Source organism: Macrosteles quadrilineatus, unplaced genomic scaffold, assembly GCF_028750875.1.
Source record: "Macrosteles quadrilineatus isolate MER2022 unplaced genomic scaffold, UCM_ALF_1.0 Scaffold_22__1_contigs__length_1958994, whole genome shotgun sequence".
Lineage (NCBI taxonomy): Eukaryota > Metazoa > Arthropoda > Insecta > Hemiptera > Cicadellidae > Macrosteles > Macrosteles quadrilineatus.
Window position 1 is genome coordinate 341,820 of NW_026542615.1, and position 24,599 is coordinate 366,418.

A 24,599-nucleotide genomic window follows, 5' to 3' on the forward strand; every position below is an offset into this window, starting at 1 on the left:
TTAAAAAGGGAATAAAAGTGACAGCTTAGAAAAATAACAAAATGAAACAGAAAAGAATGTGAAGATTACCCAATTGGTTTCCTAAACACCGTCTAATGGTTCACCTTATATTTAGTTCTAACAAGTCTCGGGGTATCAGAACAACAGCAAGTTTACAGCAACTTAATTTTTAATCTAGTAACAACTTATTAAGTGAATGGAATTTTATTTTCAGCAATCCAGACGTTGTAGTCAAATGTGAAACTACCATTAACAATATCAAGCATTAAAAACAATTCTTACAATTAGGGCTGCCGTCCTTTATTGCATTCATGAATGAATTAATGAGCACAGTTGAGAACACCCCACCTGTTGTTGTTACTCGTGTTGGCACTACTGTCCAACTCTGCAGCCTCACTGCTCTCTACCTCCATATCAGACAAGTTAGGATACAGGTGGCCTGGCTTGGGTGGAGACAGCTTTATCTTCTTGACATCTTTCAGCACTGGATATGCTGTCGATCAAGAAAAGTCTTACACTGTGTTTTATCTTTACATGTTTTAGTTGATGCTTACTATGCTTTAGCAGTGCTGTTACGTATACTTAAACTTATGAGAGATGTCTTGACGTTGGTTTCAATTTAAATTGTAAAGAACAAAGATGAAAGAAGATTGACTAATAGTAACTGAGAATATGTGTAAAATACTCATTTCATTTTTATGGGGTGATAAGACTATTTTGTGAATTTTAATGTTGTTTGAATTATACAACCAACAAAACTAACCCATTGATTGCTGTGTTATAGCTCTTAATTGAAAGTTCAACATGTTGGGAACTCAATGTTTCCCTAATAATCATGCATGATATGCATTGCTTGAGTAAAGAACATAATACATAACCTAGATAAAAGAAAAATGATTCCTTCATTTTGAATCAAATGTAATGTTTATCAAGGAATAGAGACAGTAAGGCTATCAGAATTCAGAATCAATTATGTAGTTATCCTACCCTACACCTTTTATGAACAAATTGTGTTTTTAATAATTAAATAAGTAACAATAACTATACTTATCTTGTATTCTAATCAAACTAATATAAATATTTTATATTATAGTTGTAGATAAGCAATATACCTTCTTTTGGTTTAAGAAATTTTGGAGAGTCTTGAGGTTCTGACATTTCAGGGTATTCCTCCTCTTCTTGTTCATAGAAACTACTATTTCTCCTACTGCCGTAATCAAAGTTCTGCGGTGGGGATGGCAGTGGTGGGGGGGTTGGGGGTGGAGCTGATGGCTGAAATTTAAACAAATAATGATAGGCTACAACAAAAAAAACAGAAACATTGCAACAGTTCATAAAATTTTGTATAATTAAATAATATATAAATAGCCTATTACCAGTCAATTAAGCCTAAAAGCCTATTTAAAATATACTATGTTTAAAATCTATTTCAAACACAAGCTAAAGTAAAAATAATTATATATATCTAAACCAAATCTCAAAAAGTAATTTACCCAAATCAAATTTCATATAATATTAATTGGCCTGAGTGACTAAAAGTGAACTTCAAGATCTAGAAGACCTGAATACATTGTTGCTGAAAAACATGTGTTAGGTAACAACTGGATTTTCTACTTCTACCATGAACTAGCTGGGTGAGAGTTTAAAAAAACTAGTTTGTGTGATTTTTATATTATAATATTTTCTAGTAAAAAGTGAAAAGCTAAACCAAAACAGTCTCATTATTTCAAATAGTTTAAACAAGAAGAAATGTGGAAACTTGGAAGAAACTTGGTAATCTCCATCTTATTATTACAGACTATCCTATAGGTGTTGGACAATTTGAGAACATTAGCCTATCTTTGAGGTGGATCGAGTAGCCTCGTAACTGTTAAAATTTATATAGGTAGCCTAAAATCTTGATTCAAGTAAAGACTTTTGTTTTAGAACAATCTTATCCAAATTCGATATAAAATTATTTAGTAAAAAAAAAAATCAAAGGCTAACTTTATTATCATAAAAGAAGTATCAAATTAAAATATTAGCAAGGAAATTGGTAATTAAAGAGAGTTCCAAGCACGAACCTAAAAACCCTGAGGTTGCAATTGGCGCCGCAACGAGTGGGGCTCTCTTATTGACCAAACCTTGCTAATAATACAAGTAGGCCTAGCTTATGTGTTTGAAATAGTGATTTTTAGGTTAAACTAAGAATAGCCTATAAGAGTGTTGTACTATTATAAAGGTATCTAAGTTAAGATTCCCCACCTGTTTCCCCTTTCATAATTAGCCTATCAGTCACCTGTTAGTTAAAGAAATCCAAGATGACGAGTCAATACAATTTACGCCCAAACCCTAAACCCTCTAGGAAACTAGTCGAAAATAGCGGGGATAGTGACAATCATAATCAAGACGACAACAACATTGAAATTCACACAAACACTAACACCAGCGATATTAGTGAAGATGAATCATGCACACTAACAGCGAAAAGCCCTGAAACATTATCACAACAAACACACGCAGAAGCAGAAAACAAATCCTTCGATGAGCAATCATTCCACGATTCCGAGTCATCGCGATCGGAAATTGTAGCCGTAGCCGCAAAGCAAACAAATTTTACCGACCAACACCAAACCAACGTCCCGGTGAACGATGAACAAGGAATGATGGGAATGAATATGACAGCTGATAGGCCTACATTCCTTATGATGGCAACCGAAACACAACAGCCAATCACAACACAGTTTCATGACGATCAATCACAGCGAGCTTCTCATCACGCTACAACAAGTGCCGTCACTCAACTACCGGACTTTATGGCCCAAATTCAAACGCTATTCCAATCTTTGGATAATAAAATGATATCGTTGGAAACCAGCATTAAAGATGAAATAAAGACCCACTATAAAATCCTTGATACTAAAATTGAATCTATCACTGAATCACAAAATAAACTACATTCCATTCCATTCCATTTCCATTCCATTCCATTTCGTTTTGTCATGAGAGCCGAAGCCCCCTGACTGCATACCCGGTACCTATCCTTTAGGACATACCCGGGCCCCATGATGTAGGCCGAAGCTTACGCATCAACCTTTAGCACATCATGGGCGGATGACTTAAGGTCATCAGGCTCGCCGGCTGCCGAAGCAGACCCTTCGGAAGGAGGGTTGCCCCTCAATCCTAACCAGGGATTCCGGCTGCTTGTTTAAGCGTCACTCCACCTGGGTTCCACTAGGTCGAGACCTAGAGGTCCATGGTAGAGCGCCCCGACGCATTTAGTGCAAGCAACACTCGGGACCTATCTAATCCCTGACAGGCAGAACCCGCCATCGATAGCCAGGAGGAAGGGGACCGTCAGCACGCTGACGGGAACCTCCCATTTACACCGCTGCCCGATCGAGGCCTTACCCATTGCTGGGAAACCAGAGATAACCAGAGCGATAGATCCCCAGATACCCCTGGCGGGCTCGGACCCAGCACCCGATCTACTTCGTTTGCCCGTCAGACCCAACATCACTGCCAGGCCATCAGGGTTTCCCAAAAGGAGGCAGGTATAGAAGTGGGATCCACCCGGATGAACCTATCCACCAGAGGTGGCGACACCCTTGACTCAATTGAGGTTCCGGGAAGAACCCCCCACACTCAAGATAACCATACCGTCCGTGCTCAGAGACAGGGATTGGTTTGCATAAGTACCTACAAACCGTTGCCCTCACACTGCGGAAAGTTACGTTGCCCTTGAGTGTCCCCGTGAGCTGCGGGTACTTGCCCGTTTTTACCTCCAGGAAAGGTTACTTCCAAAGTCGAGGATTTGCCCACTGAATGCTGGTCGCACACAACAAGCAGGCCGAAGCCCAAAGAACCACAGACACAGGTAGGTTAGAGATTATGATGTACTTCCATCTCTCCTAGAGCTAAACACCCCTCCATCCTGGATAAAGGAATGTCACTGGGACCCAATGCCCAGTCGTCCATGTCTGTGGCCAACTTGAAAATGCCGATACCAACACGGAGCATTTACCTCCCCTCTGGGGGCTAGGTATTTCACCTCCCAGGACGAGGCTACTTCCAAAGTCGAGGATATGCCTCACAAAATGTCAGTCGTACACGACAGGTAGGACTCAGTCACAACCACAAGCTACAGGCAGGTGAAAGATCTATGAACTTAATCAACACTAGCAGAGCTGAACACCCCACCACCCTGAATGGAGGGAATGTCACTGGGTACTCTCACTTTGGGTAAACCCAAAGAGGCTGGCTTGTCCAGTCGTCCATAGCTTGTGGTCTACCTGAAGTGCCGGTTCCAACACCGGGCAATTACCTCCCCTCTGGGAGAGCTAGGGTCCGCGTGGTCGCCCAGGCCACGAACCCACGCAAGCGTGAGCCCCCTGCGGTTAAACAAACAGCCCCCTGCGGTTGGTTAAAATAAACTACAATTGGAATTAAACTATGTGAAGGAAAATCAACAAAAACAATCAGAGGAAATGAAATCAATTGAATCTAAATTAACTACCCAAATTGCCGAAATCTCCTATAATCTAAAAATGGACCTGATAGCAGATCTAAATGCCCATAAAACTGAAGTAAATGGCTTAGTCCATACCCAAAATAAAATTATTAGGGAAGAGATGAGCCAGACTATGAATACTAATTTAAATAATATTAAAAGTCAAATTCAGGAAACATATGAAACACAACATAAACAACTCAGACACACAGTAAGTGAAAACACTCAACGGATTCAAGAACAACTAGAACCACAGATTAAAGCAAATCAAGACAGAGTTGAACAAAACATTGAATTAATAGAAAATATGAAAACAACACTAAGTGAACATCATAACAAGATTGAATCTCTACAACACGAAGCCACTGTTAAACAGAGTACATTCACCCCTAACATTTATGTATCTTGCGGTAGCGGAACTAATGTTGACTCAGACGTACCTAAATTCACTGGACGAGCACACAACCCCAAAGAGTTCTTAAACAAACTACAAAAATATTACTGTCGCAATATGGTTCGCCAGAGTCCCACAACCGACCCTAAAGAATTCCTAATCGATACGATAGAGATGAGTTTAGAAGGGAGCGCTTCACGATGGTTTTATCTTATCAAAAATAATATTAATACATGGGATGAGTTTGAGAGCATGTTTCTCATGAAATTTTGGAGCCAATCAGTACAGCGTGGAAATCGTCATAGATTGGAAAACGAGAGGTACCGTCCTGGAGGAAAACTGACCCGTTCAGAATACTTCACAGAGAGAGTCATAACGTTGAAATCAATGTCCCCACCTTTGACTGACGAAGAAATTATTTCATTGTTAAGCGATCACTTCAGTGAACTAATACAAGATGCCCGCATAGTACAGAATGCCAACACAATATTTGCATTTGAAGCGATCCTCCAGCGTGAAGATATAAAAGACGGAAATCGCCGGAATAAACAAAACCATTCCCCATCACACAATACACCAGTGACAAACCGAAATGAACCAAGGCCTAACTATAACACACAACCACAAAACAGATATCCTGACCGCACTAATAACATCAACCAAAATGCATACCAACCAAGATATGACATGAAGTATCAACAAAACAATCGACCATACAACCACAACCAACAATACAATAACCGGCCAAACCAACAAAACTGGTTCCCATACCCACAAGGCAGATTTCCACAAAATTCAAATAATTATCCCACTAGGAACGGAAACCGAACTGAACCCAATTATATGACCCCAGAACAACGACAAGTCTGTACCACCATAATCGATAAAACCGACCAACCACATAGGCCTAAGTCGGATTTAAACTAAAGAGCACTGAGAGCAAAAATGGCCTACACACCACTTCCCCTCAAAATAATATTCCCTCAATTGTCTCTTCAGTGCAAGAAAATTCCTTCGGAAAAATAAGGCCAAATGTATATAATGAATTAAATAATTGTTATGAAACCGATGTAATCTGTTGTGACAGAGAATTTTTATTAAGTGAAGAAGATGAATCAATTAATGATTCCCACGAGATTAAACAAATTGATTTTCCAGAAATTAGTGTTACAATTAATAAATCGAAGATAAATGCCCTAATTGACACCGGCTCTAATGTAACATGTATATCGGAAAAATGGTTCCTAGAAAATAAACACCACATAGGTCATTTTGAAGAATTGCCAATTACAAATACACATATTAAAACCGCTACAGGAGATCGATCTAAGCGCATAACTAAAATCATAATGTTACCTGTAATGATAGAAAATGAAGAAACTCAACTACAAGTTTTACTCATACCAAACTTAGTTAGGAATTTAATAATTGGGAATGATGTATTAAATATATGGCAGTTTGAAATTAATTTTAAAGAAAAAGTGATTAAATTGACGATTAATAATAATAATATTACTTTGAAGTTCGGAGAGGTATCTGTTGAAGGTATAAATTGCAATTTTGTATTTGAGCAAAGCCCAAGGCGAAGCATTGAGAACGAAAATAATGTTGATAAATATTATGAAGATAATTATGATAGTGTTAATATGCAAACAAACTATTACAATCCTAACTTAAATATGAGTAAAAATACAGGAAGTCTACGAAGGTGCATTCAAGATCAGTACAATTTTAGGACATTCAACTTATAATGTAAGCACTCTAGATGACAAGAAGATATTTGGGCCTTACCACATTTCAGCACTAAAAAGATATATTCCTCCTCAGCCGAAGATACAAGTTTAATAATCAAAAGTATATGTATGAAGAATAATAGTATATTTAAAGAAAATTTTAAATTGAAGAAAATTAAATGAAAAGTGTGTGTAGAGAGACCTTAAACCCATGTAAATAGTTAAATGTAAATAAAATAAACACTCCTCAAAGTGAATTAAATACCAGAAGAAATATGTAAATTAAAAACATAAAATAGACGCTCTGCAGTGTAATGAAATATTAACTTAAAAAGTGTGAAGTGAGGAAAGACGTTAAGGAACAATAACTCATATGAACTATAATAATAGTGATGAGAAAGTCATTTTACCCCATTGTCCCCAATACATAAACAATAGTACTTCCTTTCTCATATCTTTAATGTTATTAATTGTTATAATTTTGTTGTTATATTGTTCATGATTCAATAATTGTGTTGATTAAGTATTTGTATTTCAATAACCATGTTCCACCCACCGTTCTTCATTAATAGTTAAGTCTTATTTTATTAAATGTTCACATTTCAAACCAAAATTTATTTCACTGTGTATCGAAACCTCATATTACCTGTAATATTCAGTTTCTGCGGGGATATTGCAACAGTTCATACAATTTTGTATAATTAAATAATATATAAATAGCCTATTACCAGTCAATTAAGCCTAAAAGCCTATTTAAAATATACTATGTTTAAAATCTATTTCAAACACAAGCTAAAGTAAAAATAATTATATATATCTAAACCAAATCTCAAAAAGTAATTTACCCAAATTAAATTTCATATACAGTCCACTCTTGGTAATTCAAACACTTGATAATTCAAAACTTTCGATAATTCAAAATGAAGGCTCAGTCCCTAGAGAATCTCTCAATATTTCAAATTTTTACCATGCATTTTGATACACTCGGTATTTCAAAGTCCAAATAGAGGGCAGGTCAATTTGTAACACGCAGTAATTCGAAGTTTCGTCGAAAAAACACTCTATAATTCGAAGTCATGCTGTAATTCGAAGTTTTGTCGAAAAAACACTCTATAAATCAAAGTCAAGCAGTAATTCGAAGTTTAGTCGGCAAAACACTCTATAATTCGAAGTGATCTCTTCCTGTTATAACAGGAAACTATACAGTACAGTACATCCTGTTCCCATGGTAGGCTAGTGTTGGACGTTTTGATGTTTTTTTAGTTAGAGCAGTAGTCTGAGTTAGTTCGCTGACTTGTTTTTCTAAGTTGGCAATCCGATTTCTAGATTGCGCGACATCTCCTTGAGCACAAACGTAGTTGTCGACAGCTGATAGTTCAGCTATTGGCGAAATATATAGCGCTAAATAACAGATTTCTTTGCAACTACAGTAACTGAAAAATAAGCCGTTGATTGTTTAAAAGTGTACTAAAATACGGTATGATGTTTTATTGTAACGTGCTGTACCTTTGTATGTATTAAACAAACAAACTCTCTGTAATTCAAATGGTTTATTTTTCTCCCGATAAATCGAACTCTTGATAATTCAAAACTCTTGATAATTCAAATTGATATGCTTGGCCCACCAATTTCAAATTATCAAGAGTCTACTGTAATATTAATTGGCCTGAGTGACTAAAAGTGAACTTCAAGATCTAGAAGACCTGAATACATTGTTGCTGAAAAACATGTGTTAGGTAACAACTGGATTTTCTACTTCTACCATGAACTAGCTGGGTGAGAGTTTAAAAAAACTAGTTTGTGTGATTTTTATATTATAATATTTTCTAGTAAAAAGTGAAAAGCTAAACCAAAACAGTCTCATTATTTCAAATAGTTTAAACAAGAAGAAATGTGGAAACTTGGAAGAAACTTGGTAATCTCCATCTTATTATTACAGACTATCCTATAGGTGTTGGACAATTTGAGAACATTAGCCTATCTTTGAGGTGGATCGAGTAGCCTCGTAACTGTTAAAATTTCATGTTGTTTCTTGTCTCAGGATTACTGTTTTAGATTATAAAAGGTATAATGTTACCCAACAGAACTACTTCACTTTTAACAATGAATATTATATACAAAACGATGGACTAGCAATGGGATCCCCACTTTCAGGAATCCTAGCTGAAATATATCTGAACAGTTTCGAAAACAATAACATATGGACAGATAACAACCGCTACAAAGATAAGATTGTATTTTACCACCGATATGTTGATGACATCGCAATCCTGTATGATGGCAACGTAAGACAACTAGAGATATTTACTAAGTATATAAATAAAATAAACCCTAGCTTACAGTTTACCATAGAATTGGAAAGCAACGACAGGTTAAACTTTCTTGACATAACACTAATTAAAACAGAAAAATCGTTTGAATTTGATATTTACAGAAAACCTACGCTAACCGACACAACCATCCATGAAACTTCACACCATCCTACAACACAAAAAATGGCAGCATATAATAGTTTTGTTCACCGATTACTCACCGTTCCATTAAGCCAAGATAATTTTAACAAAGAATTAAACACGATAAAATACATTGCCCAAAGAAATGGGTTTAAACCCGCCATGATCGATAAACTTGTCAAAAAACAATTAAAGAAAAAAGCCGATATTAACAGAGTAGGTGGCACAATTGACAAAATCTTTGTAACATCAGAGTATGGTACAAGGCTACCGAATATACTGAAACACGAATTAAAAAAGAAAAACATCGGGGTAGCGTTTAGAACTGAACAAACTACAACGATTACTAAATCCTTCGTCCAGTAATAATCTAGAAACAGGGGAAAAAACTGGAGTTTACAGATTATCTTGTGATGATTGCAATAGTTTTTATATAGGACAAACCGGCCGTGCCTTCAAAACCAGATTCAAAGAACACCTTCCAAAAGCAAAAAATCATTTAAAATCCAATTATGCAGCCCATCTCATTAATGAAAATCATAACTATACAAATTTTGAAACAAATATGACACCCCTACATTTCTGCACAAAAGGAAGCTTCATGAACGCCATAGAAGAGTACGAGATATACAAAGCAACAAAAAGCCATAGTTATGATCTATTAAACGACAAACTAAATTTCCAGTCAAATGCATTGTATGATACTGTAATAGCTAACCAGGAACAGCTGACCGGCAAGGGACAAAGTTCACGAGACCAACGCTCACCGCCGCAGTCATGACAAACGTGTTTAAGTGCGCGCACGCGGTTCGTAGGCCTACAGTAACTATTCTCCGTCCATGTATGTGTAAAAATTATATTTATTTGACGACCTCGGTTGAGTGAAATGTGTTCTTGACGACCTGAAGATGAAGCTTATACTGCTTCGAAACGCGTAGTCGTTAGACAGCAATTTGGATTACTTTGGCAGATCCAGGTAACATTATACCTTTTATAATGTTAAAATTTATATAGCCTAAAATCTTGATTCAAGTAAAGACTTTTGTTTTAGAACAATCTTATCCAAATTCGATATAAAATTATTTAGTAAAAAAAAAAATCAAAGGCTAACTTTATTATCATAAAAAAAGTTTCAAATTAAAATATTAGCAAGGAAATTGGTAATTAAAGAGAGTTCCAAGCACAAACCTAAAAACCCTGAGGTTGCAACATAATAAAATAATAAAACTAGGTTGAGTATAACATTGACACACCAGAATGGGCATTTTAATGTGAAAGTGAAGGACGAGTGCTTAAATGAATGAGATTATAGCTTTAACACTGATCCAGATCAGCAACTAAGAATTATGGAAAAGCCTAATTGTCAAGGTCAGCAAGAATACTAAAATCTAGTTTACATTTTTTTTTATATATACAACTAGTTCAATACACCCTGTATACAGGATGACAAAAATATGTAGTGTGCTACGCAGGACTTTGATTAGGTACCACATAGGTACCACTACATAGGTACCATAAGAAGACAAAAATGTCCAGTAGGCTACAGTATTTTGATTTAGTTAAGCCATAATCTGTATTTTTTTTTAACTTATAATTCAAAGTCCCTTGGTGATATTTAAAAAAAAAACTTGGTACACTTTATGAAGGTTCCATTAATAGTTTCAACAAATTGCTTACCAAACTTTATAAATTTTAAAAGGGCAGCCTTTAAAAAATGCCTAAGTTAATTTAAGTCAAATTTTATAAAACCCCTAAATCAATATTATACATGTTACCAGACTTTTAAATTTAAATCTTTTGGTGTTTAATGATATTTTTATTGTAAATATTAGTAAAACAGCTTGTGGCATTTTTTAATGATCTAAATCTAAATCAATCTAGTAGTCATTTAACAATTTTAAATCATAGGCCTATCTTTTTTTGCATGGAGTGTCTAAATTCAATTGTAATTATTTTTTACAATTATGTTCTTCAAGTCTTGAGAAAGAAGCTTCACACAGATCAATAATGTTCTTCAAGTCTTGAGAAAGAAGCTTCACACAGATCAATAATGTTCTTCAAGTCTTGAGAAAGAAGCTTCATACAGATCGATTACTGAGAGACGCCCTGCATGCTCTTAAGTCAAATGAAGTGTCAACTTCGGCCTGGCTGACATACCTTGTAGTCATCAGGTTTCTGAGTTAACAGTCCTTTGTTTCTGTCACATCGATTCTTCAACATCTCCAACTCCTTCTGCCTCTCGGAGAGAGCTTCCTTCACATGGTCTTTCTCGTGGTTCTCAGCAGTCCTCTGAAAAGCAGCAACCCTGTTGTGAAGAGAACCTGTGGAAACTGAAAAATAAATGTTGATGGGTTAGGAAAAAACCAAAGTGGTCTACACTAAGATTGATTAGGTATTATGACTGCATAATAGCAGAGTAGTTAAAATAGGGCTCACAAAGTAATCAAGTGGTTACCGGTTTACACCAGAGAAAAGTCAATAGCTTTTTCAGGGTTCAAAACTGAACCCATCTGTCCTTGATCATCGGGCTGTCAATAAGTGGTCTACTACATACATAACAACCTGATCTTAGTCAATAACAAATCATTTCACTCGTTGAACGCTCAGTCTTCACTCATCTTCCTCTCAAAATATGTACACTGTGTCAGTATCATATAAATCTTATCTAATCCAAATGTGTCCTTTTCCTACTGAATTGAATGGATTTTATCAATGGGAATACAAATGTAAATTTTAAAAAACACACAGTATAATAATAATAACCATAAGTAAGTTAGAGGATTTAAAAATTTTAAGAAGAAATGAAAGAGTTAGGCTACACATTACACATAGCATTTGATGATTTTAATGACAAAACAGATACATTAAAATAGGTACTTAAGGAACAGAGTACCGGTGGATTTTAAATCAAGATTAACTGATAAACAAAATATGGATGAACACAACAAGAAACTACCGATACCTAAAGTGATACAAGGTAGACTATGAAAGAATTAACAGGAATAGGCCTAGTCATAATAATAATAATGGTGATGATAAAACTTATCCATGTACCTTGTTGCTTTGACGTAGACCTCTGTTCTGGTTTACTCTGCAGCTTTTTTGCAGGGACGGCCTGGCCAAACGGAGCCTTGGGCAGTACAGCTGTACCTGCATTGCGCTCAAAAAGAGCTCTGCGCTCGGCCAGTGACAGTTCTGTGGGGTCTCGCGCTCGCTTGCTAGGACTCGTAGCCTCCTCGTAGCGTTGAGCTCTGTCTAGCACTGAGCCACTCGGTGGTGTAGAGGCCATCTTACGAGGACTGCGTAACTGCTTAAAGAGCAACAATTTGGGATTGTGTGTGAGACCACATGTACAATAAAGACCAAAATTTGTGACCAATGTGTGTTTGTAAAAATTATTAAGAAAAAGGGATGTTTTAGTGCAAAATCATTGACTTTTGAATACTGAAGTAGACATTCTACCTGCAAGGACCAGCTGTAGCAATTTTTTTGTTAGTTAAAATTATACTTTTTCCGTTAGTTTTTGAAACTATGATAGTTGATTATAAGACCTAGATGTTACAGTTTTCAATAAATTTTTTCTGTCAGTTTAGCTTTGTTAAAAATGAGTTATTGAACTTATTGACTATTGATTGAGTTGAATCGTTCCTTTAATAGAAAGATAAGTAGAAGATTAAATTAAATTTTAGGCTATATCCTTTAGGTTTCAACAATGCCTAAAATATTGACTAGTGTCTCAGAGTTATTTAAAATTGAAGTAACATAGGACTACTAAGCTGACATTTTATGACGTTTTTTATTCACCTGTTTGATTCCCATTGTCGGTAGCGGTGTGTCAACATCAGTAGATGGGGGTATCGCTTCTTGAGCCTTGACTACTGTTGTGCCCATTTTGATGGGGCTTCCAAACCTGTACAGAGAATTAAATTGGTACATAATTAGTTTAGGTTAGTACATTACAGTAGATCAAACAAATTCAATACTTCCACACAAAAAAATAAAAAGAGAATGCCAGGTATATGATTAAGTAATAATGCACTTTGGTAATTCCTTTTCGACTAGCTAGACATTTCATACCTATGTTAAAAGTTGTAGGCAGTATTTGATTGAAGTAGTAAAATCGTCGTAGTTGATGTGAGCCACTGACAGATTTTGCTGATCTAAATTATATTTCCAACGGATACACAAACTTTTTTCCAAAGTCAAACTGATGCAACAACTTATTTTGAGCTATAGCACTGTTATGGCCAATCAACTATATCAACAACATAAAATAAGGTTGGAAATGGAATTTAGACACTAGCACATTCTGTGACTGGCTCACACAACTAAGCTTATGTACTATTCCAATGAAAGATTTGCAACCGCTGGTCCATATGGATGGGTAGGTAGTCTACTTCGGAATCCAATTGTCAATCATTTCGTTGGCTGACTAATTTCATTTTAAAAACTGATCGTATAATTTGTTTTGGACTTACCTTGTCTTGACGGGCGAAGTCTTCACTGGAGACTTCTGTGGAGAGACACTCCTAGTTGGAGATGGTCTGTTGTGCGACGGGCCTGGTCTTTCATAGTCATAAACCATCTGTGGAGACACATTCCTAGTTGGAGAAGGTCTACTGTGAGATGGGTCTGGTCTCTCATTGTCATCTGATGAGTTCGTCTGAGGAGACACACTTCTAGTTGGAGATGGTCTGTTGTGAGATTGGCCTGATCTCTCATAGTCGTAAACCATCTTATGATTGGTCTGAGATGAGGAAAACCCTTGTGCTTCCTGGAAAATACAAACCTTACTTTTGACAACCTTTCTTAGAAATTAACTTTTTCCAAACTAAATTCAAATTAAATATTTTTTTAGATGAAATGAGATGAATGAGCGTTTGTGATTTCTACTATAGACATATCAATGGCAAAATATGATGATTTAATGTTTCGGTTTTATGTGAAAGGGTGGAGAAAATAGTGTATTTGAGTCTGATATATCATCAGCATGTACTGGTGTAAAGTAGCTTAAAAACTATAGATTTGGCTAGATTCTTGGATTAATGGCAATATGTAAAAATAAACTGAAAGATGGTACATAATTATTGAAGATAACACACTACATACTGCATTTTTCTAAAGGTTTGTGTTCAAAAAAATCCTGTCATGAAACCCTTTCTCTAAATTGTATTTTTCTCGTGTGTAGAATAGTAAAAAAATATTAATCCTGAGATAGGTTAACACTACAAACATTCTTAAAGATCTTTAAACCTATAGTTTGCATAATCCAGTCTTTGGCCCCTGTTAAATGTCATGTCAAATTTTTACTAGTTAATTAGTTCTCTGAAGCGAATTTTTACAAAATCATGCCACTACCTCTCTCTAACTAATTTTAAATCATACACAACAATAAATAAAGTTATTATGAATTTGTTTTAAACCTTAATAACTGTTCAAGTTAGTAATATTCTTGCACTATAAGGTACATTAGGTAAATCATAGAATAGCGTAAGCTGAATTTAATTTACATTTTCATTTTAGCAGTCAAAATAAAAAGGTATTACGTCAAAGACTACTACATCTACACAGAGAGATCTACTATGAAAGATCAAAGCGCTTCTTTCATTAATCTACCAAACACCTCTAAATCTTAGAAATTATGCCTGTGAAACACATAGTTATTTTACAGAGATTGTTCAACAAAGAAAATTACAATCATCTACAATAGACTGCTACGAAGAGGGGTGGAGCCGCAACAATATGCACAAGTGAATAGATCTTCTCACCAGCGAATCCATGACTGACTTGTCCCATAGAATAGTTTTAGTGCTCTTAGCACCTCTAAACTGCGGGGAAATCCTTGTCTCTGAACTGTGTTTCAAGATAGACGGCATTGTTTTCTCAGGAGTTCTCTGTCGCCTACTCTTGGTGTTTATGTTTCTTATGTCTTTAGGGGGAGAACTGAACCTCTCAGTTGGTTCTCTCCCTTTTTGATAGGAAATGAATTTTCTATGATCCTGGTCTTCTTTTTTACTCGTATACCCAGAGTGTTTTGTTAAAACTGAAGTTTTTGTTGGTGAAGGCTGTTATGGTAAAATATAACACAACTGTATCAGTAAACATAGGCTAAACTCAAATTGAAGATTTTGTATTTATGTCCTGATTTTACTAAACTATTATTCATATACTGTATTAACATTTTAGGGATAGAGAGCTTGTGGCTAATTAATTACACAATAAAATGTAACAAATTATAACAATGATGTTTTGTCCTATAGAAGGACTTTTTTAGAGAATAGGTTGAAGAGATATAGATGAAGAAACAAGCAACTTGATTTTTCCTTTATCTTAGTATATACAAAATGTTTGTGCCTATCTGTATTTACAAGGTAGAGTAAATGTGAAAAAATGCTATCACTATCAGAAAACCAATGGGTGAAATGAATGATATATGATTCATTCTGAGGAACTAGTGACATATTGGTGGGTAAGAAAAAGTCCTTTTACTTACTTTTAGATTTAGATGTTTGTTAGATATATTGGCTTTTAACTCAAATTACAACACTTGTAAATTTGAGTTTATTTGGATAACTTATTTACAAACAGTATTGCAAAAATGTTTAGATGTTACCTTCTTCAGTGGTATGTGTCTGGGGTCGTCCTCCCAGTGGTTGATAGTATCAGCCAGGGCTGCCAACCTAGCACTCCGACCAGAACTCCTTATATCATTCCTTACCATCGGTTTGGATTCTGATTCCTTAACTTCCTCGATGTAAAAATGTTCCTCAGTTTTGTGGATTGGTGACGATAGTCTTGATGGATCATCTATTAAAACCATGATTTATGACAAAAATTGAAAGCGTATTTAATATTGTTTAACTACTTTGAGAGAATGAAAACTTGTGTGATATAGGAAATGTTGATTTCTGTATTTAGAGGTTTAAAAAAGCTTAAAGTTTAAATAGGGCACGCCCCAAGTTCTTTAAAAAACATCTTAGTTGTAAATTTTGTATTACATCATTTTAATTTGCTATGCCCTGTGCCATGTAAATGATTTAATGGATAGGCTATAGTATTGCAAACTTTTCATCAAAACTGTAATTAAACTATATTTTTTGTCAAATTTAAATAAACCTTGGAGAGTTTTAATCTACATTATTTGTATACACCACTACTTTATTTACAACCAGATAAAAAAACCAAAGTAAAAGAAGGTTATAAAGTCAACATTTCTATTGTAACTCTTCTGTTTCAGTTTGCTGCATTTTAGCGAATTTCCCTATAGGGAAGTAGCTATTACCGTAGGTGGCACGGTAAGACCCACCCCACGGGGGGTGGTCTAGACCCGAGACCGATTTACTTTTTTATTTTGATGTCCCCAGAGGCCAAAAACACCATTCGTTCAAATTTTTATATATGTATATATATATATACGTCCGTGAACGCGATAACTTGAGTACTTTTTGTCCGATTTTGATGAAATTTGGTTTAAAGGTGTAAAGCGGGATAAACTTGAATGAGTTCGCGAACCAGCATGATCGGACCCTGGGAACGGGGCTTTACGGGGGGTTTTATGGGGTAAAAATTGGTTTTTCTCACTTTTGACCCTCAAAACACAAAATTTCCCAATTTCTCTTTAGACCTTTTTAAAGAGCTTAAAAAAACAATTAATTTAGTATATAAAAGTATTTTTGTTCGGTTAATAGTAACGGAGAAAATTAAAAAAATTGTAAATTTAAAATTCCCATGTTATTCTTATGGAGAATATTGTCAAATGTTGTAGTTTGCTTGTTTATGGATATATTTTGTATTTTGATCAAATTTATTTATTTTGTACTAAGCTATCAATATTTTACAAAAAAACACACTTTATTAGTTTCCTTGTAGCAGCAAACCTAGGTACTCGTTAAACCTAATGTTATTAAAATATATTTAATTGAAAATCAATTAAGACAAATGGAAATTCGCTTAGTCGGCAGGTTTGCTGCGGCGGGGGTATTTTTATTTACTAACCAGAAACCAACCAACACAAAGATTCCTCATCCCATGTAAATTTTGAAGCTTATTTTTAATGTCTAGTTCATGTAGTGTGTCAATGGGCACTAGTGTCGACAAAATTTTGTTTAAAAGTATCTTAAGGGTATTATTGCATATAATGTGTACTAAAAAAAAGTTTTATTTTAGTAGGAGAAGAAGTAACTTACACATTTCACTCTTGCATTTCAAAACTTTCAAACATATGAAATTGTAAAAATGTGGGAGGTAGTTCGGTACCTGAATAAAGTACTCCAAGACGTTTCAGCCGAGATTTGGTATCTTGGCGCAAAAGACAGTTTGCGTTAGGGGAACTTGCATTCTCTTTGTCGTCTGATGATTCTTCTCCCTCTGAAGTATTACGAGTGTTGTCAACATTTTCAACTACTTCCTCTTTTCTGGGACTCGACACTTGTCTTGTCGGATGTTTTGACATGGTAACTGTGGTTTCAATTGTAACTTTGTTACTACCAGAATAGTGCTTTTTAATATTGACTGGAAAATTCAATGTAAATTTGTATCAGTAAAAAATAAAAATGCCCTCTGCTCTATTAAAATTGAACATTTAAATCAAATCTAAATAATTTTTATTTAAGCTGTACACGTACAGAGTTAAGGTTATTTATTTAGGTATTTATTTAGTAATAGAGAACCTATTTTAAATATATAAGAACATTTCCTTAAGTTGGCCTACTGTAGATTAGCTAAATAGCTTTCAATCAAAAAATAATAACAAGATAATTTAAAATGTAGGCCTACATAGACTAACAGTAAAAATACTTCATGAATTAATAGGCAAGCATGAAACTTGCACTTTGGCAAGCACAAACTTCATCGCATGGGAAATCTACGTATACTGTTAGAAAGATATTTTCCTGTAGATTTGCAGAATCTCTTTATAAATTAAAATATGTTGACAAATCAGCACAAAAAAAAATTAATTTTAAATTTTAAAAATAACATGGGTCTTATACCCTGCTATGATGGTGACAAAATAACAACGAAATATAAAGTAAATCAAAACAAATGGAAGAAATTCCAATCACATGTTTTATTTACAGAGTGGGATGAAAATAGAGAGTCATAAGGGTGTATATAAGTTACATTACATATTTTTGCCTGAGTTTTTGACCACTGGACAAGCTCTAGCATTGACTATATAAGTGTTATATAGTCAATGGCTCTAGTATCAATAATTAGGTTGATAACATGCAATATTTTACTCAGTTGACGATTATTTTGAGGAAGCACCAACTTATGACCGCCCACCGCCATCTAAAGCATAAGTTGTAAATAGAAGTTTTATTGAAAGTTTTATTTTTAAATGTTTGACGCTGTCTATTCCGCTCTGGCTGGTCAAAGACGAAGAGGAGGTAATAAGGTAATAATAGGAATTAAAAGAAAGATAGCACTCTTAATAAATTGCATATATGGACAATGTTCATAGTTGATAGTTATAGTTGATTGCAGGTTCAGCTCATGGTCTGTGAGGGAACTGAGAAGAACTTGAGTACGGTACATAGAGTTACTAATCGAGCTTCACTATTGTTAGAGGCTGTATTTAATTGTGGCAATAGTCGAGGAAAAAACATCAAAATCCCAGGGAAGAAAAAGGCTTTTTTTATTCAAGCCTTTGGGCTGTTTTATTCATAAGTTAGCCTAGGCCCTTATCATTTGTAATGAGATATTTGTTGGTTATCTGAAAAGCAAAAACGTTGCATGCAGTGATGTACAAAATCTATTGCCCAGTTAGTGCAAAAAAAAATTATACCATTGGCCTTTTAAACCTAAAGTAGTAGGTTAGATACTAAATATAACATAGGCTGTGTTAACAAATGAATATGAAAATATTAAAATTAAAATCGTCATGCAGCAAAGAATAAACTTCAATAACAAAATGTAATGTTTTAACTTCAAAGCTACGATTCGGATTCAGAGGAGGCCTATGTTAATCTTAACAACATCATTTAGCATGTGCTGTCTATGATAGTTTTTTTTACGCAAAATGACACCGTTTTAACAAGCATCTCTCACAAGGATTTTGTCCAGAAAACAGATGTTTGCCACCAGCTTAATCAAATGGGGTTTCATTACGTACTACTGTACTGTAGGCCTACTGGGATAGTGAGTTTTTATCAGACACCAACCAGCTGATTATATTTGGAAATGAGTGGCTATAAACAAAACCATAACCTCTCTTAGGTTATCAGTAAGTTAGTGATTGTTAGTCCTTTAGTCGGTGGGAATATAAAGATTTGTATAAATTTTATATTGTTTGCTTAGAGTAAGTATGGCATAAAATATTGTACGTCAAACGTCCAAAATGTGTTTTCCGAACTCGTATGGTAATCCACACTTGTACGGTAAATACATATTTTCAGGAATAGTAACATAATACTATTACAGAGAAGAAACCTAAAAGCAAAAAGGCAACTCTGTCAAGTTTATATAAGTTTAAGTCTTTTCTAGAGTATCTCCTTACCACTTGTTGATGCGACAGTGGTAACGGTGTTTTGATTGACTTGTTTCAGTGGCTCTGAAGCTACGCCCTTCACATCAATCTTTGCCTGGCGTGAACGATTACGTTCAAGCATTCTCTGGTTAACAGAAAAAAATGGTTAGAAATAACTTTGATAGAATTAAGTTAAAATCCAATCTGAATGCACAATGGTGTAGCCTTAGCTAACTTATAAGTTAACTGGTGGTAAATACGAGACATTAGCTTTTTTAATCACAAAGTCCTCGGCTATACTTAGTCAGTATGATTTGGAAGCGTTCGTTACGGCGCGGTGGTGTGGAGTTCTTCCTCTAGAGAAGGTATCATGCGATTGAACTAGTTAACTTACAACCAGTCAATTAGATCTGCCCACCTCACAACCGCTAAAATTGCCGGTAACTTAACTTAGGCCCTAATCATTCAATTTCTAACAAAAATAGGCTAGGCCCCTACCTAATAAGTTAATATATAGATTAACTTGTAGCTTAAGTTTACAGATGTACCATAGGGGAGGCTACTAAAAGTTAATTTAACTTAGACCTTGGCTTAAAATTTTAGGCTCAGGATTTTTTGGTCCCAACTAAGTTAACTTACTGGAACTATGATAGCTTAAATGTAAGTTACAAATAAAACTGATCTGAGTAATTTTAACTAGCTTGTAACTTATGCACCGGTTTTCCAGCTACAAAAATCAAAATGCTTCAAACCAATTGCACTACAGTGAAAGTTATAATTTTGTGAACGTTATAAGCCTAAAACCATTACTTATGTTAATTAGGCCCAAGCTAGGCCTAAGTTATGTCTGGAAAATATAGACCTAACTTAAGAGAGAATTATAGTAGGGAATCCCATAAACAGGTTTGATAAACGTGTAACTTAGCTGCACTTTTAGTTTACGTCCTACACTCATTCGGTTAGTTAGGTTATATTTTAACCTAACTAACCAAACTTGTTATATAGAATGAAAAAATCTATAGCTTATCTATATCGATCGATAGCCTATATTCGTTCGAATTGAGTGTAGGATGTAAACTGAAGTGCAGCCAAAGGTGTTGCAAAACTCCACATACTTATGCTAACCTAGCCTTGAAACGGTATTTTTGCTTAAGATAAGCTTTTTAAAGGGTAACATAAGACTGCGTAATTAATTAACAGCGGGGGAAATTGGGGGGTTTCCTGAAAGATGGAGGTTAATAAATTTGCTAGCCTATGATGTTAATTCATAATCATAATATAACCCCATGGTTCTCAGGTGGTTTTGCCTCCCCCTTCCTAACTTCCTTATTTTTTAATGCCCAATTCGCCACTGAATTTTAGCATTATTGTCTAATCTTTTGTGTATGAGCCAAAACGAATGAAACTACAGTTAGGCTTACTATAAAATATAAAAGTTAACTAAGATCAAGTTGCATGATTTGTGTTTTTAGAGCATAACTATTAAAATGTGGATGTCTGTGACACTTCTTTGTCCTACCGTTAAGTTATTTGATACATAACTAACTTGCAAGATGGCTTTGGCTAATCAATAGCCGACCTTACCTCAGTAAAATCCATTATATCCGTATAGGCCTACAAACAATAAAAACTGAGGTCTATAAAAATATCCTGTTTTAATAATATAAATAACTTCGTCAACTTGTTAAAACTTTATTAACACGAACAATTTACTCGTAAACCAAGCCATTGACACATCGCACACAAACACCGAAAGCGACCCGACACGACACCTTGCTTTGAAATTTTCAAACAGTTCTAACCGCGTTCCAAAGACAACTAAACAATAAAATACAACGTCAAAGGCGTTAAAAATAATAGAAAGACAGTAATAAAACGTTGTCAATAAGTAGTAAATTAATTGATTATAGAATAGTATGACTATTATTTTAAAACATAATTTTATACGGTTACCTTTACCGTTGATTAAACCTACCCTTTAATTTAGAGATTGATTTGACAAATGCTAATGACCGTGTTTGTTATTTTTGTCAAATAGCTGAGTTACCATTTACATGTACTATGTATTACTACTCATTCCGCAGTTTCCCTATCAACTATTTTAAGATCTGAAGCCAGTTTTAGTTTTATGTCAGCTAAAGCTTCAGCACGTTAATATAGACTGGATGTTTCAACATAATTATTGTAAATTAGACCATAGATAAAACATACTCCCTTAGACTCATCAGCAATCGAATATGTATAATTTGTCCTGTTCCTACTCAATTCATTTTTTAGAAAGCAAAGCATCATTAAACAACGTATCTTAAGAATATGCAGGATATAAAAATATAGGAGACTAGTGGCCTGTAGGGGCCATAGCCCCTAATTTAGACTACGATAAAAAACCATATATAAAAAGACAAATATTCTAAATATGTTTCTAAAATTATCAATTGTAAATATGTTACTTAAAATTAACAGTGATTCTTAATTGTTTTATATCTTGGTTTTCCTTCCGTTGGAGTCGTATATTAGTTGCTTCTAATGTGTCAATGAAATAGCCTACAATTGTAAAATAATTATTAAATCAATAACACAACATATTACAAATGGAAACGTGCACACGGTTGGCCTGAGCCCGGAGAGCGACGAATCAGAGCTGAAATCATAGGTAACTTACAGCCAAACATTGCACATCTTTTATAATTTAAAATTGAAGATTTGTTTTGTAATCTTATGAATTCTGTTATACTTTCCATTTTGAGAACCAAATGTAAAGGTTAAAATTATTATTAATTATTATGATGGCAACTCCCCATTTGGCGGTGGTATGCAAAAGCCATTGCACCGTTGTATTCCTTATGTTTTTTTTATGAAGTTCGAATCATGTAAAAACAGTTTTTTTAGTTCGTCATTTGCTTAAGTGGTTGTGGCATGTCCATTTGGCAACATGCGTTGAAATGTCCATTTGTGGCCTCCTCTGCGAAGTGAAATGCGCCACAATTCATGCAAGTGTTTAAGAGGACCTAGATTGTGAGAAACAACTCAACTCATTTGCCAGCGTTCTTCTAAAGACAGATTGTAAAACAGTTTCTGGATTTCTTTCACAGTTAGGCCCTACATGACGTTCTCTTTTGCATTTCTTAAGTCTGTTGAATTCCTGGACACTCTTCCACGTCTTGCAGGTCTTCCCCTACCCTGTCTAGTTACTTCACTCATTATAAAAAAGGAAAACAACAAAATTAAACGAATACAATTCATTTTGAAACATTATTTACCAACATTGAATTTCAGCATAAATGTAAACATTGCAAATAAATAAGTAACAGCTGATAGAATGCAGACGTTTTCAGTCCCCATGCATTTCTTATGGTGGATATTTTACGTTATATCTCGTTTTCTGGTAACTTTATGGGAATTCTGCTATTTTTCCCGAGTCCCTGGGGTCAAGACCATTAATTTAAGACCTCTCCCACTTTTCTGCGACTTACCAGACGTCCACAATTTTCTGGTAAAAATTTTGTCTTACAGAATTATATATATAGATGTAATAATGGACCCATTCTAAAGTGAATGCCATGGTGGAAGGAAAAACATAGGTGTGCTAGCTATTCCCGTCATAAGCTGACGTCACCCAGATTGCAAACACCATATCACTATTTAGAAAAAAACTAGGTGAAACCCGTCGAAATCGACGGTTAACTTTAAAGGTTTATGCAAAATCATTTAACTGCGATAAATTGAGTGAATAACATTGTTTAAAGAGTAATAAGTATAAAAAGAAATAATAATATTAATTGATTTAGTTACCAAATATGGTTGATCGTTCAATGAATAAAATATTTCCCATACCGTACGTCATCGGAGTTATTAGTATGTTAACTGGTATCTCTTCTTTTGGAAGAACCTTTAAATAGGATTAAAATCGTTTTGGTGGATCTTTTGTAGTTAAACCCTTCCGCGATTTCATCAGGGTAATGCAGATTGAGAAATGGAATGGTTGAGAAGACACCTTCTAACTTCAAAGGAAGTTATATCCATTACAGTGTAAGTTTGATTTTCCCTTCGTCACTTCACGTCAGTTCTTATCGTACTTCTGTTCAATGAATAACCCTCTAGCATAGTTTTGAGAAATTGGTTGTGGGGTTACTGTTAAAGCTGGAATTCCTTGACATGGGGATGGCAGTTAGTTGTCTCAGCCTTTTCAATTACATAAAGTTGTCAATATAATCTCTACGGAATGTTAGGTGTAGTGGAATATACTTGAAGTGAAGTTGGCTTTTATCCATGAACTGTTAGGGACCTCCTTGTTTATGGTCGTGTGGCTTCATTGGCAACAAATAATGCAAATAACATAGCAATGTGACATTTCAAAAAAGCAAAAAATTCTGTAAATTGGCTGTTACGTAAATATCGACGTTTACATACATTGTTAATCAACGTATCTTATAAAGGATCATGTGATCTAGTTTAAAAGGAATATGACCTTTCTGTCATGACAGTAGCTGCTTAAATAGTATATACTCTTTGTGCTATTGTTTACAGCCAAAATATCGTGTTATTTTCAATGATGTTACCAACCCAGTGCGCCAAAGTACGTAATATAGGCAGGTGCAAATAATTTGTCAAGATGGATACCATTTTAGGCTAGGTTTCTGTGTTGAATGAATACATCAAAGTAACCTCTCTAAAAAGTCTGCAGTAAATTGCAGTTTTCTATTTTGACTTTCTAAATCATGCACTTATTTCAACACAAATATTGTAAATTGTTATATCGAGTTGTTCTAAGCTACTATTAATTTAACAAAATATGAAAACGGCTCATATGGGCAACGTGTCTTTCTGCACTTGTATTATTTTGCATTGTATAACACAATCGGAGATTTTTCCAATGATTGACAAACATGTATGACAATAATCTCACGAACCTATGATGATCTGTCTAGAATAATATGATAAAATATAGACAAAAGTGGTGAAAAAGGAAGACAGCAACCCGTACAATAGATATAAGATAGTTCAATAAGAAATAATTTTAAGAGTTACTGTGATAAAAGGATTTTCCACTGATTTCGTAATG

General features: G+C 34.8%; 1 protein-coding gene across 3 annotated transcripts in view; it reads right to left on the minus strand.

Moving 5' to 3' along the window:
• The window catches only part of LOC129005501 (anillin-like), a 36,213-nt gene extending 15,012 nt beyond the window's left edge, over positions 1 to 21,201 (minus strand). The window contains exons 1-10 of one of the 3 annotated variants that reach the window (XM_054434408.1): positions 21,122 to 21,201; positions 19,568 to 19,682; positions 17,326 to 17,580; positions 15,683 to 15,876; positions 13,548 to 13,843; positions 12,874 to 12,979; positions 12,124 to 12,376; positions 11,227 to 11,399; positions 1,113 to 1,272; positions 349 to 493 (exon numbers count right to left, since the gene is read on the minus strand). In XM_054434408.1, the coding sequence (XP_054290383.1) occupies positions 349 to 493; positions 1,113 to 1,272; positions 11,227 to 11,399; positions 12,124 to 12,376; positions 12,874 to 12,979; positions 13,548 to 13,843; positions 15,683 to 15,876; positions 17,326 to 17,580; positions 19,568 to 19,682; positions 21,122 to 21,136 (1,712 nt within the window). In that variant the 5' untranslated portion in view covers positions 21,137 to 21,201. Of the gene's footprint in view, positions 1 to 348; positions 494 to 1,112; positions 1,273 to 11,226; positions 11,400 to 12,123; positions 12,380 to 12,873; positions 12,980 to 13,547; positions 13,844 to 15,682; positions 15,877 to 17,325; positions 17,581 to 19,567; positions 19,683 to 21,121 lie in introns of all 3 variants that reach the window. The other 2 variants (XM_054434409.1, XM_054434407.1) reach the window with 2 other exon arrangements.
• Between the last annotated feature and the right edge of the window lie 3,398 nt (positions 21,202 to 24,599).